Raw genomic sequence first — 22,496 nt, 5'->3', positions numbered from 1 at the left:
ATGATGCAAGTTGGTTGTCTGCATCCCACACAGCCCGTGGCCTGCCTGCGTGATCCTCCTCCTGACACCATCACTCTCACTCTCACTCTCAGAGGAGGCCCCCCGCCATGAGCAGCAGCAGAGCCGCGCTGCTCCGTAGACTAGTAACCCATCGCCACCGCAGCATCGTCAGCGTCTGCGACGGCATCGGATCACCCCAGCCCCAGCTGATCCGCCACCATTATTCTAATCCCCACCGGGGTTATTCTAATCCCACCCCCGATCTCGCCGGGGCGCGCGCGTTTACTTCTTTGCCCTCCACGCCATGGCCATGCCGCCCGCGCGCGTCCCTGTCGTCGCTGTCCTTCTCCAGCCTGGTTGGAAGGGGCGGGGATCAGGAGGAGGAGGCGGAGGTGCTGGACATGGACGCCGGCACGGTGCGCTGCGCGGCCAACTACGCGCCGCTGACGCCGCTCAGCTTCATCGAGCGCGCCGCGGCGGTGTACGGCGACCGCGCCGCCGTGGTGTACGGGGAGGCCCGGCGGCGCACGTGGAGGGAGGTGCGGGAGCGCTGCGTCCGCGTGGCCGCCGCCCTCGCCACACGCTTCGGCGTCGCCCGCGGTGACGTGGTGAGTATGGAACTGCCGTCACGCTCCCATCCGCCGTTGTCGCTCTCTGCCTTTTTGCTTTGCTTGCTCTCTGCCCGTCCGTGATCTACTCTATCTCAGGGTGAAAAATAGTCGGAGTGATAGTAGGAACTTCTCTGTTTTTTCACTATTCGGAGTGTGCAGGTGGCTGTCCTCAGCCCCAACGTGCCGGCGATGTACGAGCTGCACTTCGCCGTGCCCATGGCCGGTGCCGTCCTCTGCACGTTCAACACGCGCCACGACGCGCCCATGGTGTCCGCCCTGCTCAAGCACTCCGGTGCCAAGGTGTTCCTCGTCGAGTCCAGCCTCCTCGACGTCGGCAGAGCCGCCCTCAAGCGCCTCGCCGACTCCGAGTCCAACGCCGCCAGCATTCCGGTCCTCGTAACCATCTCGGACGACGCCGGCCCCGGCGAAGCTTCCGGCTGCGCGGCGGACTACGAGGGTCTCATCAAGAGCGCTCCATCTGAGTTTGACATCCGGTGGCCGGCGAACGAGCTGGACCCGATCACGCTCAACTACACGTCCGGCACGACGTCGCGGCCCAAGGGCGTGGTGTACAACCACCGGGGCGCCTACCTCAACACCATCGGCACCGTCCTCGCCTACGACATCACCCCGATGCCGACCTACCTGTGGACGGTGCCCATGTTCCACTGCAACGGCTGGCACCTGCCGTGGGGCGTGGCCATGCAGGGCGGCACCAACGTCTGCCTCCGCCACTTCACCGCCGCCGTCATCTTCGACAGCATCGCGCGCCACGGGGTGACGCACATGGGCGGCGCGCCCACGGTGCTCAACATGATCCTCAACGCTCCCACCGCGGACCGGAAGCCGCTGCCGGGCACGGTGCGCGTCATGACGGGCGGCGCGCCGCCGCCGCCCCGCGTGCTCGCCGGGATGGAGGAGCTCGGCTTCGCTGTGTACCACATCTACGGCCTCACGGAGACGTACGGCCCCGCCACCGTGTGCGCGTGGATGCCGGAGTGGGACGCGCTGCCGGCCGAGGAGCGCGCGCGGCTCAAGGCGCGGCAGGGGTTCCAGCACGTCGCGATGGAGGAGGTCGACGTCAAGGACCCGGCGACCATGGAGAGCGTGCCGCGCGACGGCGAGGCGGTGGGCGAGGTGATGTTCCGCGGCAACACCGTCATGAGCGGGTACTACAAAGACATCAGCGCGACCAAGGAGTCCATGGCCGGCGGGTGGCTGCACACCGGCGACCTCGCCGTGCGGCACCCCGACGGGTACATCCAGCTCAAGGACCGGGCCAAGGACATCATCATATCGGGCGGCGAGAACATCAGCTCCATCGAGGTGGAGTCGGTGATCTTCAGCCACCCGGCGGTGCTGGAGGCGGCGGTCGTGGCGAGGCCCGACAACCACTGGGGGGAGACGCCATGCGCATTCGTGAAGCTGAAGGACGGCGCCGGCGCCACGGAGGCAGAGATCATGGGCTTCTGCCGGCAGAGGCTGCCGCACTACATGGCGCCCAAGACGGTGGTGTTCGAGGAGGATCTGCCCAAGACCTCGACGGGGAAGACGCAGAAGTTTGTCCTCCGGGAGAAGGCCCGGGCCATGGGCAGCCTGACCAAGACCGGAAGCAGCAGCAAACTGTAACATTTGTTTGAAAATGATGTGACATGTTCATTAAAATCGAAGCCATTCGGTTGTTAATTAGAGCATCATTTCAAACTAAAACTTTTTACACTCAAACAGAGCAAGCTAAGCACACACAGGCAACAACAGGCACCAAAACACACGGCATCCATAGATTCTCGAGCAATATTTTCAAACTCGTACGCTCAAACAAAGGAAGCTAATAAGCACACACAGGCAACAACAGGTCACAGAGCAACAGTTTTGCGGCAATACCTGACGAGCTAATCTTTCAACTCCTCACCATTGCTATCCAGTAATTTCTTCAATCTGCTGCTCTCACTGCTAAATTGCCTGACTTATGGGAAAAGCTATACTACAGTACCATATGCATATCAGCCAACAATAATGGTGCATCCGGCAAAGAGCTACTGCCTGAGGATTTCCCTCATTTCTGATAGAATCATCGGTGAAATCCTCGGTCGGTCCTTGGGCCATTGTTCTATCTTCAGACGCTTGGTTGAATGGCGTTTGAGTGAACCTGAAGGTGCCTTTCTTCACGATGGCTTACAACCCTGTGCTTCAGCTCCCCACGGTGTGTTGTCAGTTCATCCAATATTTCAGCGTCGATCCTGCTGTCGCAGCTTCCTGAGATAGAGCCATCTTCCTCCTGCGTGCGGAATCAAAAAAGTTTCAGATTAACATAGGACGACAGACACCTTGCGGCACTGCAGAGAATGAAACAATAAGCTGAACTTATATATACCAGTGTGTGTTCATGTTGGACCCCTTCAAGTTCTTCGTACTCCGCCGCATCCAGTTCCCGCAAGTCATTGGGCTCAAAGAACTTGGGGAGTAGGTACTGCCTGATGAGAATCATAAGGAAGAAAGGCAGCGGGAAGAGGATCCCCGCTATCGGTATCCATGTTGTGCCGAAGCATATCAAGAAATACACAATCTGGAAGATGGTAAAGACATATATCGTTCTCGGAGACACTAACTCCACGAATGATGCATGGGGACCTACCAAGACCCTGCAAAGGTCACAATACTAGTGGTTAGTGCAATCTGTTATGAAATCGCTGAATCTTAACAAACGAAGCATTCATTTGTTCAGATTATATGAACAGATGCAGAATAGACATTACTTGTAGCGCCGGCTTGCTCCAATGCACAAAAATTGTATCCTTTCCCAAAACTGGTTCCCTGGTAGGCTATCAATGGCCATGTAGGCAAAGTAACCCCAGAGGACCGAGGTTGGTATCATCTTGATAACCGGCATAGCTCCGACGGAGCCACCAACCAGTAAGGATTGCAGCAGGTTGCTTAGTCTCTGCTCGTTAACACGAACGGGCAAATGTGCTTCGATATGCTTTCTTGGATCAAATTCTCCAGCCAATTTTCCATCCTCGTCGCCTTCACGCAGCACAGCATCCTTCAAGCTCTTCAAGTCCTTGTCAACAGAATCAGCCTGCATAATAGATTTTTTTAGCCTAGAAGCCATTTTGGCAACTGGTGCAGTATCATCTGCTGCAAAAACCTTAAATGTGGTGTGCTTGTGCATGACATGAAGGGGAAATGAGATAGTAAGGTAACAAAGATAGAGAAACTCACATCCTGTTTGTTATCCATTTCGATGAACACTTCATGCATCTTGCCATAGATTTCCAAACTGCTTGCACGGTTCGACATGCCCTCTTTGGCAGTTCGAAGCATCCTTTTGCGCATCAGCTAAATTGACAGAAAAATAGAAAAGGGATGAGCAATGCAGACAACCGTAGCATATGATGCAAATCAGTCTGAATTTCACTAACCTGCCCCTTGAGGACAGCAAGGCTTCTTGTATGCATGGGGGATTGAGGAAGTACTCCATTTGCTGGAGGAATGCCAATCAAACCACATAGCAGGACCTGCACCATATTCACATACTATGAGAAAGGGAAACATGACATGGTAAATCTGAATTTGGAGTTAAAATGTAATTTGGTTTCATAGAGTGATTTTTCTACCGTGCACGGGTAAAATGTACAATGCAGGCCTCTTATTCCCCCTCCTCACTAATAAACGTTCTTATATATGTACCACACAACGAATAAAAATGTATTGTCGTACTTTTCACTAACATACACCGTTAACTATTATATACTAGTAGGTTTTTAACAAAACCGTGAAAAGGCTCACAAAAGAAGAGTCTACAAGTAGAATGAATTAGACACGACGTACCATAAATCCAAGTAACAAAATATCGTAATGGTAGGCAGAAGGTTTCTTCAAATTGAACTCTTGTTGCTGAGCCAACTGTGAAGCTACACTATGATCAAAGAAGTAAAGTCCTGCAACCATCAAAGCAGGCACGATGGCTGCAAATATGTATGCCGGAGGGACGGAAAACAAATCCTGAAAGTAAATCCCGAAAAAAATAATTCAGAACCATGGAATGCAAATATAAGCTTTACTAAGTTTGGACTGTTAAGATCATGAATAATACCTACACATCTAGAACCACAACTCCACTAGTAACTTAACTTTATACCTTTGCTACGGTCCAATGCCCCAGTGAGCTTGATTCCCAGGGAAGTGGACTGAAGAGCCTCCTAGGCACTCCTGAAGGGACACCGCCCGGTAGTGTGTACGAAAATGCCGTCCACACGATCACCATGAGTGGGACACCATAATCAGCAATGAAGCTCCTAACACATCCTGCAAACGGCAACTCAAAGGCAAGATGATCAGTGAAAATAGCAGAGAGTTCGATCGGTTTGAACTTAACTAATAGATAGACACAACAAGATAAATGAAGTAAAGGTGTGACCAACCTATGCCATACAACCATGACCTTGCCCGCCTAGTCTTGAGTGCACTGTATAGCAAACCAATTGAGAAAATAACACCAAGTAGGCCATTGACATATATCCACTGGAACTGGTAAATCGGCGAACCGCGGTCAGAGATCTCAGCATCTTTTGGCATACTGAACTCACTCACGATTCCCTGCAATTTATACCCGTATTAAGTATCCTCCACACGGTGAAAATAACTAGGATTAATTTGCTAGACATGATAGCATACCTTGATAGCTTCTTGCAGGAAGAGAACGGTGATCAACATCCCGAAAAGTTCTCCTGCAACCCTCGTGAATCTGCTTATAACATTGGAAGCATTGAACATTGCCAAGAGAAACAGCATGATAGCAGTCCAAATGCAGACCCTGCACGTCAAGAGATAGCATGCATTTACGTTTACAATATCAAAGCTGTCACATGATGGGGGTAGAATCTGTTTTAGTACCTACTAGTACTACGTACCATCCAGCCCAAGCCAAATATAGCCGTTCTCCTAGACCTGGCTGCTTCTTGGCAAAGTTGTAGAGATACGTATACATGATAATAGTAGGCTCCGCGACTCCAACGATCATCATTGGCTGCCCTCCAAGAATCGCGTGTATTATCCCACATATCGCCGTAGATGCCAAAGTTTCAACTGTGCTGAGAATACCATCTGAAACAGATCACATCTTAGTGTTAGAGATTTCGTGAAAATTCTAACTTACCCATGTGTAGTAGAGTGTGATAATTAAGAGGGCAAGCATTTACTTGTTTAGATTAGATTTTTCACAATGGTATTTATTTGTTGATGTTTTTTATTATGCAAAAAGATTGTACCAGATCCTCCCATTAATGCATTGTGGCATAAAAAGGGAACTAATAATGCACATTATTGTCTTTCCTAAACAAATCAGACGCTTTATTCACCAAATCAAGGTGATTAAATTAATTTTTTATTTTTTGAGGAAAGGGGATTAAAGTAATGAACTCCATGTATTTGGAGGTGAAACATTCTAAGAATCTTTTAACTTCCGTACGTAGTACAAATTTATGGCATATTTGAAAAGATTATACTGTACGGGATTGCAAAATCTCAGTCGACTGAGACTTAACGAAGTCTCATTCAATGCTATATTCGTGAGATCTTACGTGAAGATCTGTGCAAAATTTTCTTTTAATCTTTTCTTTCTTCCTTTTTACATTGTGTAATTTCCGTTTTTACCGAGACTTGGTTAAGTCGAGATATAGCCACACCCCTATACCGTATTAGGAAAACAAACTAAATATGGTGGGGACTCAAACAAAATGTGTGTGCCTTAAAAAATCCAAACAAAATAAATCAAATTTAATTTTATATGGGGAAAACTGTTGTCAATGGATTCTGAACCTTTTGTTTTGAATAAACTAAAATCTGATTGTAAACGAATGCATGATCAAAAAATATAGATGGCTAAGACCATTTTAAAATTTGTCTTACTTGTTTCGTTGCTGAGCTGCTCTCCGAAGGCGATGACAGGGAGCGCGGAGGCGAAGAATATGTACATGGTCGGTGCCAATATCCTGGCAAACATTGGAAGGGAAGAAACATAAGCAAATCCCTCAGTAAATATGTAGAAAATGATCTGGTTGGGGTTGTTTAAATACACAAAATACAAGAAAAAAACTGACCCGAAGCCAGCTCGGAGGCCTGCAAGCCAGTCGTCCTTGTACCAAGGCGCTCTCCCTTTGACATCTGCGACCACTCCCTTGAAGGGGCTCCTCAGTAGATCCATGAGCTGATGAGAGAAACAGCCTCAACTATTATATGAAAAATAGGCATCGAATCAGAGGAGGGGAACAAATGGAACCCGGCGGTAGGTGCACCCGTTTCTTAGAAAAAAAAGTAACCGCAAAATAGTCGAAAAATCATGAATTTTGACAACAAAGTTGCTCACGCGTTACACTCACGTAAAAATGTTTCGCGAAGAAATGACTTTCGTGGTATTGTTGGCGAAAAAACAAAATCAACACTATATTATAGTTATACTATTGGCTGTATATTGTCCTGGAAATTATTTTTTGCTTAGATTATTTTTACGGGAGTTTTTCCTTATCGAACTTTTGTACGAGTACGCCAGTAGGAAGTTTGTTCGTCAAAAGTTTCAAAGTTTTTTGACTTTTTCCTGAATTACTATTTTTTCCCAGAAACTTTTTTTTAATCAGGTTCATTGAGAACCAGGGTATTTTCCTCGGATCGGGTGGCTTAAACATGGAGAGAAAATCTGTTTGCTTTTGTTTGACCAGAAAGAAGGTGGTAGTAGCAGTAGTACTAGCTAGCTACCAATAGAAACGACGCACGGGGTAAACTAATGTACTCTACACACGACTTGACGAAGAAGAAGAGCTGATCACCTCAACTCGTTGTTACAAAAGACGTCGAGCTCTAGTTACTACTCCCTCCGTTCCTAAATATAAGTCTTTGTAGAGATTTCATTATGAACCACATACAGATGTATATAGATGCATTTTAGAAGTAGATTCACTCATTTTGTTCCGTATGTAGTCCATAATGAAACCTCTCCAAAGACTTATATTTAGAAACGGAGGGAGTATATACAAGAATTTTGTTATAAGAAACTCGAAAGGAAATCAGCCCACTCGTGGACGTGGAGAGTAAATCACACAAGGCTAGCACGAGGTTGCAAAGCTGTGAAATGGAACGGGAGCCGCCGGAAGAAGGGAAGGAGCAACGATCCAGGCGGCGCCGGAGAAGGAGCAACGATCGATCTCGGCCGCCCACAGACATACTAGCTGGAGTAGAAACCAAACCGAGACGCAGACGGACGGGAGAGTCTACGTACCGGTGATCCGAACGCGAGGCGGCGGGCGGCGGGGCTGGCTAGGATGAAGGGAGGAAGCGGCGGGCTCTCCTCGATCGGCGCGGCGGTAGAAACAGCTGGTGTGGTGCCCAAAGGCGGCGGCGGCGGCGACGCGGTGTGGTATCTCGGCCCCGGGCCAAGCCGTGGGCGGCTACTTATACGCGGGCGGGGCGAGACTAATTCCCTTGCGCGTGTCACTGACGAGTGGGGAGGGAGGAAGGAAGTGGGGTGGGTGCGCACACGTGGACCCGACCGGAGGCGCCGACCCCGGGATGGGATCACGGCGGCTGCGGCGGTTCGATGCAGATGTCTGCCCCGTCCCGTGCCGCGATCGGGATGCACGGACACGTACGGCTCGTCAAACGGACGGACCAGAGACCCAGATTATTGGTGGTAGTGTAGTGGTACGTACGAGGTTTGAACTTGGGGTCCCTCCCTCCTACAGCTACTACACCAAGTCCATCATCGGTCGGTTGGTAGGACGCGGAGTACACAGTACTTTTTCTTTGGACACCGATAACGCCCATACGTGTGGCATACTAGACATCCGTCCATAAACCGTGTGTGGCGTGAGCAGGAGGCAGCCCACACGGGCTGTGCGTGGGCGAACGTTAGAATTGCCCACACGTGTGGGCGCAGCTACTTCGTGCCACACGCCCAACAAGTACTCTCATCTCCACCCCGCGCGTGTGGCACAAAGCAAAAATGCCCACACGTCCTGGCGCAGCTATGTTAGGTATCCGTGGGATGACGATTTAGTTGCCTTCCGGGATGACAGACGTAGTTATCCGGGATGGCAAATATAGTTGTAAAAGTATGGCAACTCTATCTGTTTTGGTTAATTATAGTGCCATGTCTAATTTATGATATGCCACGTGTAATCAAACCATAGTTGCCGTGTGTGATTAACTACTTGCCACATATGGTCACACAGTAATTGCCATGTGTGTTTATCTGGTTGCCACGTACGTGTAACTGCAGTTGTCGTCTAGCAACGAATCATAGTTGACATGTGTTTACCTAGTTGCCACGTACGCGCAACTACAGTGGCCATCTAACAACGTACGAGTATCGTATGGGCGAAAAGCAGTTCGCCCACACGCGCGTGGACTAGGTGTTGGCTGTGTGGGCAGAAACTAGTTCGCCCACACAGCGCAGCTGGCAAACCGCGTGTGCGGGGCGTGTGGGCGAACTCTCCAACGCCCATACACCAGCCCCGTCCTACATGGCACGTAAAATCTACCTCAATGTGTCAAGATTCGTGCAAACTCGATTGGACGATGATCCACACGTGTGGGCGAGTTACAAAACTGCCACACGTGTGGGCGTTAATATTTTCGTTTTCTTTTCTACGGGTGACAATACCTTTTCTTTTGAACGGGAAAGCCTCTATGTGTTTATTGCTCATCCAACAAAGTTACATCGTTTAATACAAACTATAATAGTAAACATCATCATTTGATACAAACTGAACTGCCAGATATTCTTGAGAATCTCTCCGAATATTAATATTAGACCCATCACATATTCTCCAAATAACACCAGATTTAAGCAGGTCCAGACCATGCAGAACACCTTGCCAAGGGAGCCAAGCCGATCGTGGAAAAACAATGTTAAGGATATGCCCCTGGAGATAATATTTCTCCTTCACCACCTTTGCGCCTAAGGATTCAGGGTTAACCACCAATCTGCAAGCCTGCTTAGCCAGAAGAGCTTGATTAAATAATCTAAGATCATGAAAATCCATACCTCCCTCGCCTTTAGGCCTAGTCAATTTGTCCCAAGCCAACCAATGAGTTTTCGTCCTATCATTCTCGTCGCCCCATCAAAAACTCCTTATAATCTGAGATAGCTCCTCACAAAACGATGTCGGGAACTTAAAGATACCCATGTCATAAACTGGAAGAGCCCGAAGAACTGATTTGATCAAAGTTTCCTTCGCACCACTAGACGCATATTTTTCAATCCAATCCGATAAAATTTTAAGATCTTTTTTTAGTAGATTGAAATTTACCCGCCTTCATTCTACCTTGAGGCACCGGAAGCCCAAGATATTTATCCTCAAAACCTTCAGTAATAATATTAAAGATTATCATTACCATGGTAGACACTTGATTTTCCATGCTACACTTCTTCCCAAACATAATAGAGCATTTATCTGTGCTCAATAACTGTCCTGTCCCCTTCTTGTAAGTTGAAAGAATATTTCTAATCGTCAAAGCTTGATCAATGGACCCCTTGGAAAGCAGAAGGCAATCATCGGCAAATAAAACATGAGAGATACCTGAAGCATGCATATTCACCTTCAAATCTTGGAGAGCTCCTCTAGCACATGCATCCTGAAGCAACAAAGAAAGAGCCTCCGCCACCAGCAAGAATAGGTACGGAGATAAAGGGTACCCTTGTCTGAGACCACAAGAAGGGGAGAACGAATCCAAAAGTTGACGATTAAAGCGCACAGACACAAGCCATAATCCATTTTATCCGAACCGTATCAAAGCCCAAAGCACCCATCATTCTATTCAGAAAGTGCCAATCTCCCGATCATGCGCTTTAGCTAAATCCAATTTATAAGCATAAAATTCTCCCCGACTGTCCTTAAGCGTGCAGGCCATAAGAGCATTATCAGGAATTAATCTCCCAGGAATAAAAGCGCTTTGGTTTGGTGACTTCCTGTTTGATTTACAGAGTATGTATTCAAAATTTTATTTACAAAAATTGCCATAGTAAAAATAAAGTTGTCATCATTCCAAAAATTTGCCGCAATCCATAAACTGTATTTGCCATGGTGCATAAAATAGTCTGTCTTGCTAAAGCACATTTAGATGTGCTACAAGTATTACACATCTAAGTCCTATGTCATTGATCTTATGCAGAGAATCGTGTAGGTATTTTTTCTTTTTCTTTTTATACTTGATTGAGTCACTTAGATGTGCAATAAGTAGGGCACATCTAGATGTGCCCAAGACAGACCCAAATAAAGTTGCCATGATTCAAATTTACATTTGCCACGGTCCCATAAAAAGTATTTTTGCCATGTTGCAAAAAGAAAGACATTTGCCGTAATCCATAAACTAAATTTTCTATGGTCCCATAAGAGGTAATTTTGCCAGGTTGCAAAGAAAGAAAATTTGGTGATCTACATATACATAAAAAGATAATTACCGATGCCATGTACAAACAAAAATGCCAAGGGTGCGTACCAACTACTCTCTTTGTAAAGAAATATAAGAGCGTTTAGATCACTAACATTTTAATTATCTAAATACTCTTATATTTCTTACGGAGGAGTGCTTTTTTCTGAAAGATCCAGCAAATTGCTGGCTTGATTCAGATTAAGCAGGAAGCAACGAAAGCATAACATGGTGAAGATCCGAAGATCAAAGAAAAAGAAAAACAACAACCCTATTGGTTGTAGAACAACACTCCACTCCACGGAACTCCATCCACCCACTACAAGGCAACGCAGCTCCGACTCTGATGGTGAGCTACGAGAAGCTAGGCATAGTTGGCATCATGGAAGATCGCCGAACGGACCACCTATCGCGCGTCATCGTACGCCACCGGGGCCTCTCCACCACAGCTTCGACTTCACAACAACAAACAACCGAGGCAATCTCACGGAGACGCCGGAGAAGAGACGACTACCTTGACCAATGCCATGCTTTTGACCTTGCTCACCCCATCATCGTTGCCACAGAAGCCACTGTGCACGTCGTCCGTAGGAAGCACCATTGGGATCAAGATCTTCAAGACGGTGCCCTCAAGAGGGGAAATGACGCTGAAGACGATGCCACAACCCGATCCTACAACAAGATCTTGGTTTTCACCTAAAGGGCTTGATCCGGGAGTAGGGCTGCAAAGATCCCTGACGACGCCTCCAAGGAGGATAACGACGCCCACGGGCGCCGTCGCCGCCGGCCGGCGAGCACCGGCCAGGCTTTCACCCGGAGCAACCATTCCCACGCAGTCGACCAAAGGCCGACAGGTACCTCCACTGGACCGCACACCCCCAATGCGGCGAGCACGCCAACGCTGCACGGGGCCACCACCATCCTCTACGCCGAGCCTGCAGAAACCAGATCGGGCCCTGCACCCCACGCAACCACCACAACCGGAGCCTCCCTGCTCCAGGCATCCACCACGGCCGGAGCCTTCGCTCCAGGCATCCACCACGGCCAAAGCCTCCCTGCTCCAGGCAGTGACATCCGGGCACCACTAACCGCCGCCAGCCAGCCCATCGATCGCAGACCGGGAGCAGACCAGCCAGATCCAGATCCCAGCTGGAGATCACACGGCCGAAGCCGCGCCGCCACCAGCGCCGGCGCCCAGTGACCAACCAAGCCTTCGTGTCGTGCACACCACGGCGACCGCCGTCGCCTCGCTAAACCGTCGCCACCATCCGCGCTCGCGAACCAGACGCGGTCAGCATGCAGCACCGCGCGCCCTCGATGCGCCAGATCCGCAGTCTAGAGCGCCTCCTCCTATGCGCGCCAGCGCCCTCGTGCGCAGCCTCGCCAGCCAGAAGGGCCGCCCCGGACGTGCGCTGCCGCCCGAGCATCCGCCGAAGCAACCGGCCCGCACCAGCCAGCCCCGGACAGAGGAGGAGAAAGGCCCCACCGCCGCCGAGCCGCACGGGCTTTGCCTGGTGACTGCCACCTGCGGCGGTGAGTGGTGGAAGAGACGGTGGCTGGGGTGCTCGTGGCGGCGGCTAGGGTTAGCTCCTGAGCCGCCCGTGGGAGCGACGGGGGGGCCGTATCGGCTTCTTTGGCCAAGGATTAAACCTCCGACTCTTCACGGAGGAGTACTTGCTTTTGGGCTAGAAAAACACATTAATGGCAAAATAAGTGTGTAAAAGTTTGCCATGATTGCAACGAATAGCGTCAATTTTAGGACCTTTGGGAGGTTAGGCAACGGACTGTTAGTCACCGATGGATGTCTCATTTCGGGGATACCTTGAGTTTTTCTTGTGCGGCACTCATGCACGCAACCAAAGAAAGCACGGTGCTCCGCTGCAGTCGGTTCCGTAGACGCCGACCTTTCGTCCACAGCAAAGAGTTTGTTTTCGAGATGAAAGGCGGAGACAAAGAAAATGGCGTCCTCTTGGATGCGGACGTTTGGTTCCTCGGTGTATCTACACCCTATATAATTCTTTTAGTAATTAAATAAAAGGTAAAAAATCTGAAAATATTTTTAAATAAACTTGACCTTTCATCGTACTTGTGAGAAAATTTTCACAAAAGGAAAAATCTCCCTTTGACTTCTTTTCAAAAATACAATTTTTTAGCTAAAATAGTATGAATAGTGACTATAATAGCAAATATATTTTTTTTGTCTTTTTTGCGCTGAAATTAACTTTTTTCCGTGAAAATTTATATACCAGTGCGAAAGTAGTCAAGTTTATTCTAAAAAACTTCTAAGCTGTTTTAACTTTTTGTTTAATTATTAATTTTCTTTTCATATAGGGTATGTACAACCAAGTTTCGAAGTGTATTTTCTCGTCCTCGTCCTCGTCCTCTTCCTCACGGGATGGGAGGAATCGCGTGCACAGCACCGAGCAGGATGTTTTTGGCTCGGGCCGGGCAGTCTCGCTGGGTCACCGTGGAAAAAGGTGGCGAGACGGTTGCGCCACGCCATTGCCCGTCCGTGCCTACTGCCTAGCACCTCGTAGGAGTACTAGCTAGGATCGATGCAGATCGCTGTGTGATAGCGCGGTTGATGTGCATGTCTGGGGAGGGCGCGCGCTGGAAGCCGGCCGGATGGATACCCTTTGCTTGGTCTCCAGTTTTGGATTTGCACATGCCGTGCAAGTGAAACAAAATCGGATCGATGTACTAGAGTACAGCCTCTACTTTTTTTACTAGTGCAGCTGTGCTGAACGGACCTATATATCGAGTGAGTGATGAGCGTGTGCATCCTGTATGCACAGTTTGTCACATCGTCGATCTTTCCACGACCGAACAGGTTCCAAGTTCCAACGTCATCCTCCCACGCCCGGATAGGTCAAGTTTCGACATCGTCCTTGCACGGCCGAATAGGTGAAAAATGGCACCTCCGCAGTCCGGTCGTGGTCAGGCCGATTGTGCACGGGACGGGCCTAGATATCCACTAGTGTAGTGTAGATACGTAGTAAGTCCTCCGACCACACGCGTTAGCGAGGAAAAAATGTGTGTAATGACATCATCATAAAGTTCAAAAAAGAAAACCGTGTGCATTAACTCGAACCGTCCGTGATCAAGGACTCATCGCACATGCTTGGCTAAGACCAGCCGTTGCGATACCACGGACACGGTTCACGGAAGGGCTCGCCTGTGATGAGTGGAAACATCGCACATACTGTAGTGAGATTGAGTGAATTGTGTAAGTGTTGTGCACACAATTGTTCGAAAATCAATCATGTATGATGTTGTTCGCAGGGTTACTAAGAAATGAAGGCGTGCGACGTATGGGCTATCACACGTGGGTGGATAAACATAGTCATGTGCACATATTTCATTGTCTGGTCTTCTTTTGCCTCTGTGTGGCGTACGTGTCGCCGTCGGGTGGAGTGAGAGTCATCGATGACTCAATTCGGGAGTGCCCTGAGTTTTTCTCTGCGGCGCCCACGCAGCCAAAACGAACGCACCGTCCTCCGCTACAGTATACAGAAGCCTAGAGCATAATTGGTTTGCTACCAACATTTGGCATTGCCAATATTTGGCAAGCCAACATTTGACAAAATCAAAAGTTGCCAACATTTGACAATCTTTTATGAGATTGGTAGTGAAAATTAGCAAGCAACCAATTTCTAACCAACATTTAGCAATTGCCAAAATTTGGCAGGCCAACTTCTAGCATCAAACCAATTATGGTCCTACTATGCCGTGGTAGGCACGGTTCCGTGGAAGCTCCCGGCACTTCGGGCATGTTTGGTTTGAGGCTTGGAGCAAAATTGCCTGGCCACAAGCTTCCCTAGGATCTGCCTGGTCTTTGTTTGATCAGTGTCTTAGACAATCTGAGTCTAGCCTGGCCTGCAAAAGCAGACAAAATCATTAACCTGTGTTGGCCACCAGGCAATGCGATTAGCCTGGGTCAGGCGTCCCACTCCATATGGAATTGCCTTGCATACGATCTTTTCTCATCCGATTCCGTACGACAAGAGACATGCTTGATTCAATCTGATGTGGCCCACAAGCCCAGATCAATCTTATCATACACAACTTTGGATGAATTTCATCGTACGTGTAGCAACTCCACTCCATATGCCTGGGTGTGCTCCTGGGCTGCCTGGCATTTTTTTTATTATTTCTTTTATACAGCATGGTGGATGTGCAATTTTTTAGTGCTAATTGTACTGTAGCATAGTAGCAGCCTCCCACGCACAAACCAAACTGCATGGGCTACCCTACCCTCAGGCAATATTTTTCTCCAGGCATGAACCCCATGTCTTCATCCAAACAGGCCCTTCGTCCACGCCACAGAGGTCGTTTTCCATGCCTTTCTCCAAAGGAGGAGACCAAGAAAATGGCGTCCTCTTCCTCTTGGGATGGGAGGAATCGCATCGCATGCACCAAACCGAGCGGGATGTTTCTAGAGAGTTATCGAGGGAGGTGGTGCTCGGGCCGGGCATTCTCGTCTTGCGCGGTGACCGCAGATGCACCATGCCATTGCCCGTCCGTGCCTACTACGGTACTACCTACCTAGGAATAAGATTGATGCAGATAGCAGAATCATGGACTTGTGGCGCTGGAAGCCGGATGATAGATACTCTCTTTGCTTGGTCTCCAATTTGGACTTGCACAAGCCGTGCAAGTGAAGAAAAAGAAAACCGGATCGACGTAGAGTACAACCTCTACTTTTTTTACTAGCAAAAGAAAAACATTTCTTCTCCTGTCTCAACGGACGTAAAGAGTGAGTGGTGAGTGTGCCGTGCACCGACTCCTTCAATGTGTATAGCCCGTCACGCAATGTCGCGTCACCTAGGACATGTTTGATAGGCTGCATGTAGAGCCTACCTAGGCCTGCGCGGTGCAAAAATGGGACACTTGGTATAGGCTCATGTGTTTCTCGACCCACACAAAACTTAAAGCAATCTCGAGCTAGGCAGCTGGGAAACGGTTGATTAGGCCTTTTCCTATGAGCCAGGCTCACTCGAGACACGCGTGGCTCTGGACTTCACGCGTTAGGAAGTGTGGCAGACGATGGAACGAGTCATAACTCCCCCTCTCTCACGTCACCGCCTCATCCAATTCACACCATACCCGCACACACTCTCTCACCGTTTCTTCGTGCTCTCCCATGGTGGACCTCAACCGCACCACCTCACTCTCATCCTCGCCAAGACCGATAGGTGGCCCACCCGGCAAGGAATTGAACCCATGGTGGCTATCCAGGCCCAAGGCCACGGTTAGCGGCCATTAACCCATTGTCGGCGTTCGTGCCGGTCGGTGCGGCCGCATAGGGAAGCTCGTCTGTAGTGCCGGTGGAGGGAAGCACGTCGACTGCGATCATATAGTCAGAATGGTTGCCAGGTTGTTGGTATGATCACTATAGTCTGTGTGCATGATCATATAGTAGGTGCTACGATTCTTCCAATGATAGTAGTAGTGTCACATCCTAGCTAGTTCATGCATTAGAGTGTTGCATCATGTCTACTTTTCACAGAAACTTGAAATGGGGATGCCAGAAAACCCCAGCACCCCCCCTGAACACAACTAGGGTTTACCAAAATCCTTTTCAATGAACCTGAAATGCCCTCCATAAATGTTCACCATCTTTGGTCCTGGCTAAAACCTCTGCCAAAATGGTTTCATATTTTTGGAGGCTATTCTGGATTTTTGCACCAAGCCATAAGTATTTGCATTTGGGCAATTTAAATCCTATAAATATTTGAAAATGCCCAAATAATCTTGAAGGTATTTTTAGGCTGTTGAGAATATTTTCAAATGTGCCTCTGAATATTTTCAGGTTTTTCCTAAATGGAATAGTATTTCTACTATTTCAAAACACAGAACAGAAACAAATAAAAAGGAAAACAGAAAGCAGAGAGAGAAACTTACCTGGCAGCCCACCTGGCGGCCTAGCACTGTGCTGGCCCATGGCCAGTCAGCTGCTTGCTCCCGCCAGAGCAGGCAGAGAGGTGACGCCGGCGTGCGCGAGCTCGCCACGGCGCCACCTGCTTGCCGCCTCGCCCGTGGACGAGCTGGACGACCTCCACGTCGCGCCCCCGAGCCCTGGACACCTCCATTCGTCCCCTGCACCTCTCCCTCGCCTTCCTCCACCATGGCCGACGCAGCCGCTGCCACCTCGCCGACGTAGCCGTAGCCACCGCCGTCTCCGCGTCACCTGACCGTGTCTAGCAGCTCCGCCGTCGCCTTCTCCTTCGAGCAAGTCGGGCCCCGAGCGCTCGCTTGCCCCGAAGCCACTGCTCCGACCTCGCCTTCACCGCCCACCGCCGGAGATCCCCTTTGCCGTCACCACCGCAGCAGTTCGTCCCCGACAGCGCCGCCTAGCTCATCGCCTTTGCCGTGAGCTTCTGCCCCTTCCCCATCCTCTCATTCTTGCTGCCGCCTTTTGCTTCGACCGTAACCAGCAGCACCGCACACGCCGCCGCACGAGCTCGTCGCCGACGAGGCTCCGGTGACCGAATGGTCCAGTGCATATGTCTGTCATCTTCGTGAGCACATGCAGCACCCGTAGAGACTAACCATTGATCCTCCCGTGCACCGTGTCGTCGTTTTCGTCGGCACCCGAACTCCGGCGGCCGCAAAAGAGCTCGCCGCCGTCGACTCCGGCCACCCCAGGCCCGACCACGGCCACCAACGGACGCGTCGTTGCGTCAGCTACCTGTAGAGCCCAACGGCGCCTCGAACGGTGCCCCGTAGAGCAAACCCGAGGCACAGGAGCGCCGCTGACCTCGCCGGCGGCTAACCGCCGGCGTGTTAGGCCTGTTGACGAGGGGTTTGACTCCCCAGAGTCATTGACATGTGGGGCCAGCCCCTGTTAATTTCCTAGTTTAGGTTAACTAAAATAGGATTAGCCCCGTGACACTGACAGACGGGTCCCACCGTTCAGGTTTGACCTGGACCGCCCAGTTGACTTGCTGACGTCATCATGACACACTGCTGACGCAATAAATAATTTAATTACTGGAATTATTTCTATACAGGAAATTCCAGAAAATATCACAAACTTCAAAAAATCATAGAAAATAATCTATAGCTCAAAATGAAAAGATTTATATATGAAAAATGATCAGAAAAATCCATTCTATCCATCTGTACTGGTTTCATGCATGTTTAAGCAAATTAACCTACTGTTTAATGCAGAACAAGATAAAGCACTAATAAGGACCACATATGAACTTGGAATTTGAATCTTTGATTCAAAATAGTCCAAACCCATCTGGTCTTAGTTGCATTTGCCCAATGCATTCATTTTGCCATGTCTCATGCATGCATCATATTGTTGCACTTGCTTGGTGTTGATTGTGCTTCGTTGTGTTCATCGTGGTAGGTCCTGCCTCCGAGGATATTCACGAGTATCCAACTGAAGGGCAGTATCCCACCACCACTCCGTCAGGCAAGCAACCCATTGATCATTTCGATACAAACCCATCTTCTTGCTTCTGCTCTCATTTACTGCATTAAGACAACGCGATTCAAACTGCTGTGTGTTGCGGTAGTTGAACCCACTTTCCTTTGCATGACCTGTCATTGCCACAACAACTAGCTGAAACCCACTAGCATGTGTAGGAGTTGCTTGAGCCATGTTGTGTTCCTACAATGCTATGCTTGCTACGCTTAGAGTCGTGTCAGATATGGCTCATCAGGGTGATGAACTAGAGTAAAAGCGTGTGTCGATAATGAGAGTGAGGTGTTGAACACGTTTTGGTAAAGGTATCGATGAGAGGCCATGTAGGAGTACATGGTGGGTTGTTTCATTGAGACCGTCCCTAAGAACTGAGATCTGTATGCGTGATTTAAGATTCAGCTACTACCACGCATTGGGCCCGAAACCAATGGACCCCCTCGGCTTCTTAATCACCCTTGTCCTCTGTCCAGGAGTTGCACGTAGTTTCTGGTGTTTGTAGTAAGCTGGAGGCCGTGGACAGCGCTGACCAAGGGGTGGGCTATGATGCGGTAGGCTCGTGGCACGGTGTACCGAGTCGCCCGTTTGGTGTCCGGGAACCCTGCACACATCGTTTGGGGCCGTATGTGGAAACCTCGGCCGGACTCCCTACGGATGGAACCTGAATAGGCGATAAACCTGGACTAGAGACTTGAGTGTTTAGGTAGGCTGTGGCTGACACCCACGTTGGGCTTCCGCTTGAAGGTTGCCGAGTACATGTCGTGTAGCGACGGTAAGTGGTGAGAGCGTGTGTGACGAAGTACACCCCTGCAGGGTATAAAACTATTCGAATAGCCGCGTCCGCGGTAAAGGACTACTTGGTCGCTTATGCAGTTCATAGACAAGTAAATGGATACTACTAAAAGCCTCAAGATAAGTGTGAGTACCGCGGATGGCTCTCTCGTGGGATGACGAGGGAGGATCCACGGTGGAGTATTGAGATGGTGATTAGTGGACTCGTGTGCGAAAACTATTTTACAAGTGGTGTCTCGTAGGATAGCTTAGCCAAGAGTCAAAGCTGGCTTGCTGCAATAATGCCTCTACCTTCTTGAGAATGTACATGTATAGTAGGATCTGTTGTAAGACTTGCTGAGTACCTTTGTACTCATGTTGCTTCAATTACTGTTTTCAGACGACAACACCGCCCCTTCCGATGGGTTCTATGTAGAACTCGACGACGACGAGTGACTTGCCACCCAGGTGGTGATCTAGGCTTGTGAAGGGCCTACGTAGATAGACAGGCTTCGTCAAGCCTTCTTTCTTTCTAGTGTCTGTACCCAGACAAGTTGCTTCCGCATGTGTTTGTATGATTGTATGACTTGAGTGTCGGGTCATGTGACCCCTATCTGTATGAACATGTTATGTAAGGCTCTCCGAAGCCCTTTAAATAAAGTACTTTGAGTTGTAGAGTTTTGTTGTGATGCCATGTTGTATTTACACATATCGAGCATATTGTGTGTATGATTGAAATGCTTGGTATGTGTGGGATCCGACAATCTAGTTGTTTATCCTTGGCAGCCTCTCTTATGGGGAAATGTAGTCTAGTGCCTCCTTGAGCCATAGTAGTCCGCTACAGCCCGGTTCACCGGAGTCCTGCTAGCCCAGCACTACTGCTCTGGACACTTGACTGGCCGGCATGTGTCTCACATCGTTCCTGTGTCTGTCCCTTCGGGGAAATGTCACGCGGTGACATCCGTTGTCCTGCCTAGCCTGCTACAGCCCGGGTTCCCGGAGTCCTGTTAGCCCAGTGCTACAGCCCGGATTCACACGCTGCTGACCGACACGTTCGATGTTGATTCATGTATGCCTGTTCCCATAAGCTAGTGCCGCTTTGGGTTCACGACTAGCCATGTCGGCCCGGGTTCTCTGTCATATGGATGCTAGCGACATTGTCATATACGTGAGCCAAAAGGCGCAAACGGTCCCGGGCCATGGTAAGGCGACACCCGTGGGAGTACCGTGCGTGAGGCCGCAATGTGATATGAGGTGTTACAGGCTAGATCGGTGTCACTTAGAATCGGGGTCCTGACAGCGTTGGCATCAGAGCCGGACTGCCTGTAGGTGCGTTAAGCCAAACTGGTCGATGTCGAGTCTAGAAATGCTTTAGTTATATGTAGGGGAATTGATTGTGGGAGGGAACGTAAGGCGCTTTTACTCCTTTACCTTATGCCCTCTGATCTGAGTCATTCTCTTCTCATTCTACATGGGTTAAGGACTAGGCTCTCTTCTCTCTATCAGGTTCACGTGTTACTAATCCGTAGTAACTTATAGGATTGTTGGTGCCATGCTTCAGTTCAGTTTCTACTACCTTTAGTATGTTGTCGGTTGAACCAGAACCTTGATATGATGTTGTTGAGTGGTTTTGCAAACTGTTGCGAATGTTTCAAGTCTTTTCCGAGCATTTACAGCCCTTATGCTGTCCGAATTCTCCTAGAAATTCTAATGCCTTTGCATTATTTCGTGCTTTCAGATGGCCACCCGTTCCCAGAATCAAGTGGTTCGTCTGACTCGGTGCCTCGATGTACCTGGTCACACGGCCATGCTGGTCCGAGTGATGGTTGAGACAGGCTATCGATGGTATCCCGAGTATACCGTCGAGGAGCAGTTTCGAGACTTTAATCAAAGCCAATATTTTTGCACAGTCAGGATTTACCCTTCCTATCCTGGATCCACTGAACCCCTCCATTGCTCTTATGGACTTGGGGTTACCATCGAGATGTCCGTGCAGGACGCAGCTTACTCAATGATGACTATCATACGAGCCAGAACTGCCTTGCTTCAGAACACTGATTTCCGCTATATGCCAGCATCACTCCCTGGGGCACAGGGGTACTATCAGACTACTTACTGTGATCCTACCCATGAGGATTCACTACTCCGCACCACCACCGAGATGCTTGAGGACAAGGTCCGTGAGAATCGTGCCTTGCGAATGGAGCTCTTTAATGCTCGTTCTGATCACTGGGCCACTCTGACACGGTTTGCACCTGCCGTGCAGGCCGGGTATATGGACATGAGGGACTTGTACCCCGTGCGGTCTGGTCTGCCAGATTGTATGGAATGGCGTGATGTAGGAGGCATCACCCCTCCTCGTGGACCCCGTCTGCCACCGTTTGTTGGACCAAGGCCACACCCGAGTCCTTATGGACCGCAAGCTCCACAAGACCGACTATTTCCAGATGATCATGTTCAGCTCCCAGGACATGGTGGTGATTTCTATGAAGATTACTACGGAGACGTCTGAGTTGGTGGTAGTTCCACTAGTATTGTAATAGTTGTATTCTCCACAGTCCTGCGTGTCTTGTGGGATACGACTTGGTGAGCATCACATTCCGGAGGGTCTCATAGATCGTAAGCGGGAAGAATTCTGCAACTTCACCCAAGGCAGGCTGACTGTGGATGCATACAGCCGTGAGTTTGGAAATTTAGCACGCTATGCTCCTGAAGAGGTATCCACCGACGCCAAGAAGCAGGCAAGGTTCCGCAAGGGACTTAGCCCTGAGCTTCGCCGTGATCTTCGTCTGCACGAGTGCACCTCCTTCCAGAAGTTGGTCAATAAGGCCATCAGTGCTGAGACAGGTCAGACTGACTATGATGCTACACGCAAGCACTCTCGCGATTTTGGTTCCTCATCCGGCTCCGGATCTCAGAAGCACCGGGTCTGGATTCCAAACACTGCTCTGCCACCTAGGTTCACTCCGAGGCCATCCTTCGAGGCGCCTCGCCCCAACCAGCAGTATGCACCGCCCAAGGTCTATGGTGGCCCCGCTGCTAATGCTGCTCCACGCCCCAATGTTGTGACATGCTTCAAGTGTGGAGAAACGGGTCACTATTTGCGCGAGTGCCCCCGAAACAACCCCAATCAACCTGGACAGTCCGTTGGCCGTGGTAAGCCAGCAGGAAAGACTTACTACGCCAAGCCAGCCACCACTGCACGTGGCCATGTCAATTATGTTTCAGCTGAAGAAACTCATGAGGATCCCAAC

General features: G+C 49.6%; 2 protein-coding genes across 2 annotated transcripts; one reads left to right on the top strand and one right to left on the bottom strand.

The window, feature by feature from the left end:
• Positions 1-2,321, top strand: LOC109742070 (butanoate--CoA ligase AAE1). Its single transcript, XM_020301151.4, has 2 exons — positions 1-608; positions 771-2,321. Exons 1-2 carry the CDS (start codon positions 108-110, stop codon positions 2,238-2,240), a joined length of 1,971 nt encoding a protein of 656 aa, XP_020156740.1. The 5' UTR covers positions 1-107; the 3' UTR covers positions 2,241-2,321.
• Positions 2,291-8,023, bottom strand: LOC109742064 (boron transporter 4). The gene is made up of 13 exons (XM_020301144.4): positions 7,885-8,023; positions 6,713-6,819; positions 6,522-6,604; positions 5,525-5,717; positions 5,289-5,427; positions 5,036-5,210; positions 4,753-4,919; positions 4,443-4,616; positions 4,034-4,129; positions 3,834-3,950; positions 3,368-3,690; positions 2,986-3,253; positions 2,291-2,889 (listed from the first exon to the last, which is right to left on the bottom strand). Exons 2-13 carry the CDS (start codon positions 6,814-6,816, stop codon positions 2,728-2,730), a joined length of 2,001 nt encoding a protein of 666 aa, XP_020156733.1. The 5' UTR covers positions 6,817-6,819; positions 7,885-8,023; the 3' UTR covers positions 2,291-2,727.
• Between the last annotated feature and the right edge of the window lie 14,473 nt (positions 8,024-22,496).

Source organism: Aegilops tauschii, chromosome 4, assembly GCF_002575655.3.
Source record: "Aegilops tauschii subsp. strangulata cultivar AL8/78 chromosome 4, Aet v6.0, whole genome shotgun sequence".
Lineage (NCBI taxonomy): Eukaryota > Viridiplantae > Streptophyta > Magnoliopsida > Poales > Poaceae > Aegilops > Aegilops tauschii.
The sequence above is the reverse complement of the archived record's forward strand: the minus strand, read 5'-3'. Positions and strand labels throughout refer to the sequence as shown.

Coding starts and splice junctions, on each gene's coding strand:
- LOC109742070 (XM_020301151.4), top strand. CDS start 108: ATGAGCAGCAGCAGAGCCGCGCTGCTCCGTAGACTAGTAACCCATCGC. Junction 609..770: donor GCGTCGCCCGCGGTGACGTG/GTGAGTATGGAA, acceptor CGGAGTGTGCAG/GTGGCTGTCCTCAGCCCCAA.
- LOC109742064 (XM_020301144.4), bottom strand. CDS start 6,816: ATGGATCTACTGAGGAGCCCCTTCAAGGGAGTGGTCGCAGATGTCAAA. Junction 5,211..5,288: donor TCCTGCAAGAAGCTATCAAG/GTATGCTATCAT, acceptor TATAAATTGCAG/GGAATCGTGAGTGAGTTCAG. Junction 4,130..4,442: donor TTTTGTTACTTGGATTTATG/GTACGTCGTGTC, acceptor AATATGGTGCAG/GTCCTGCTATGTGGTTTGAT.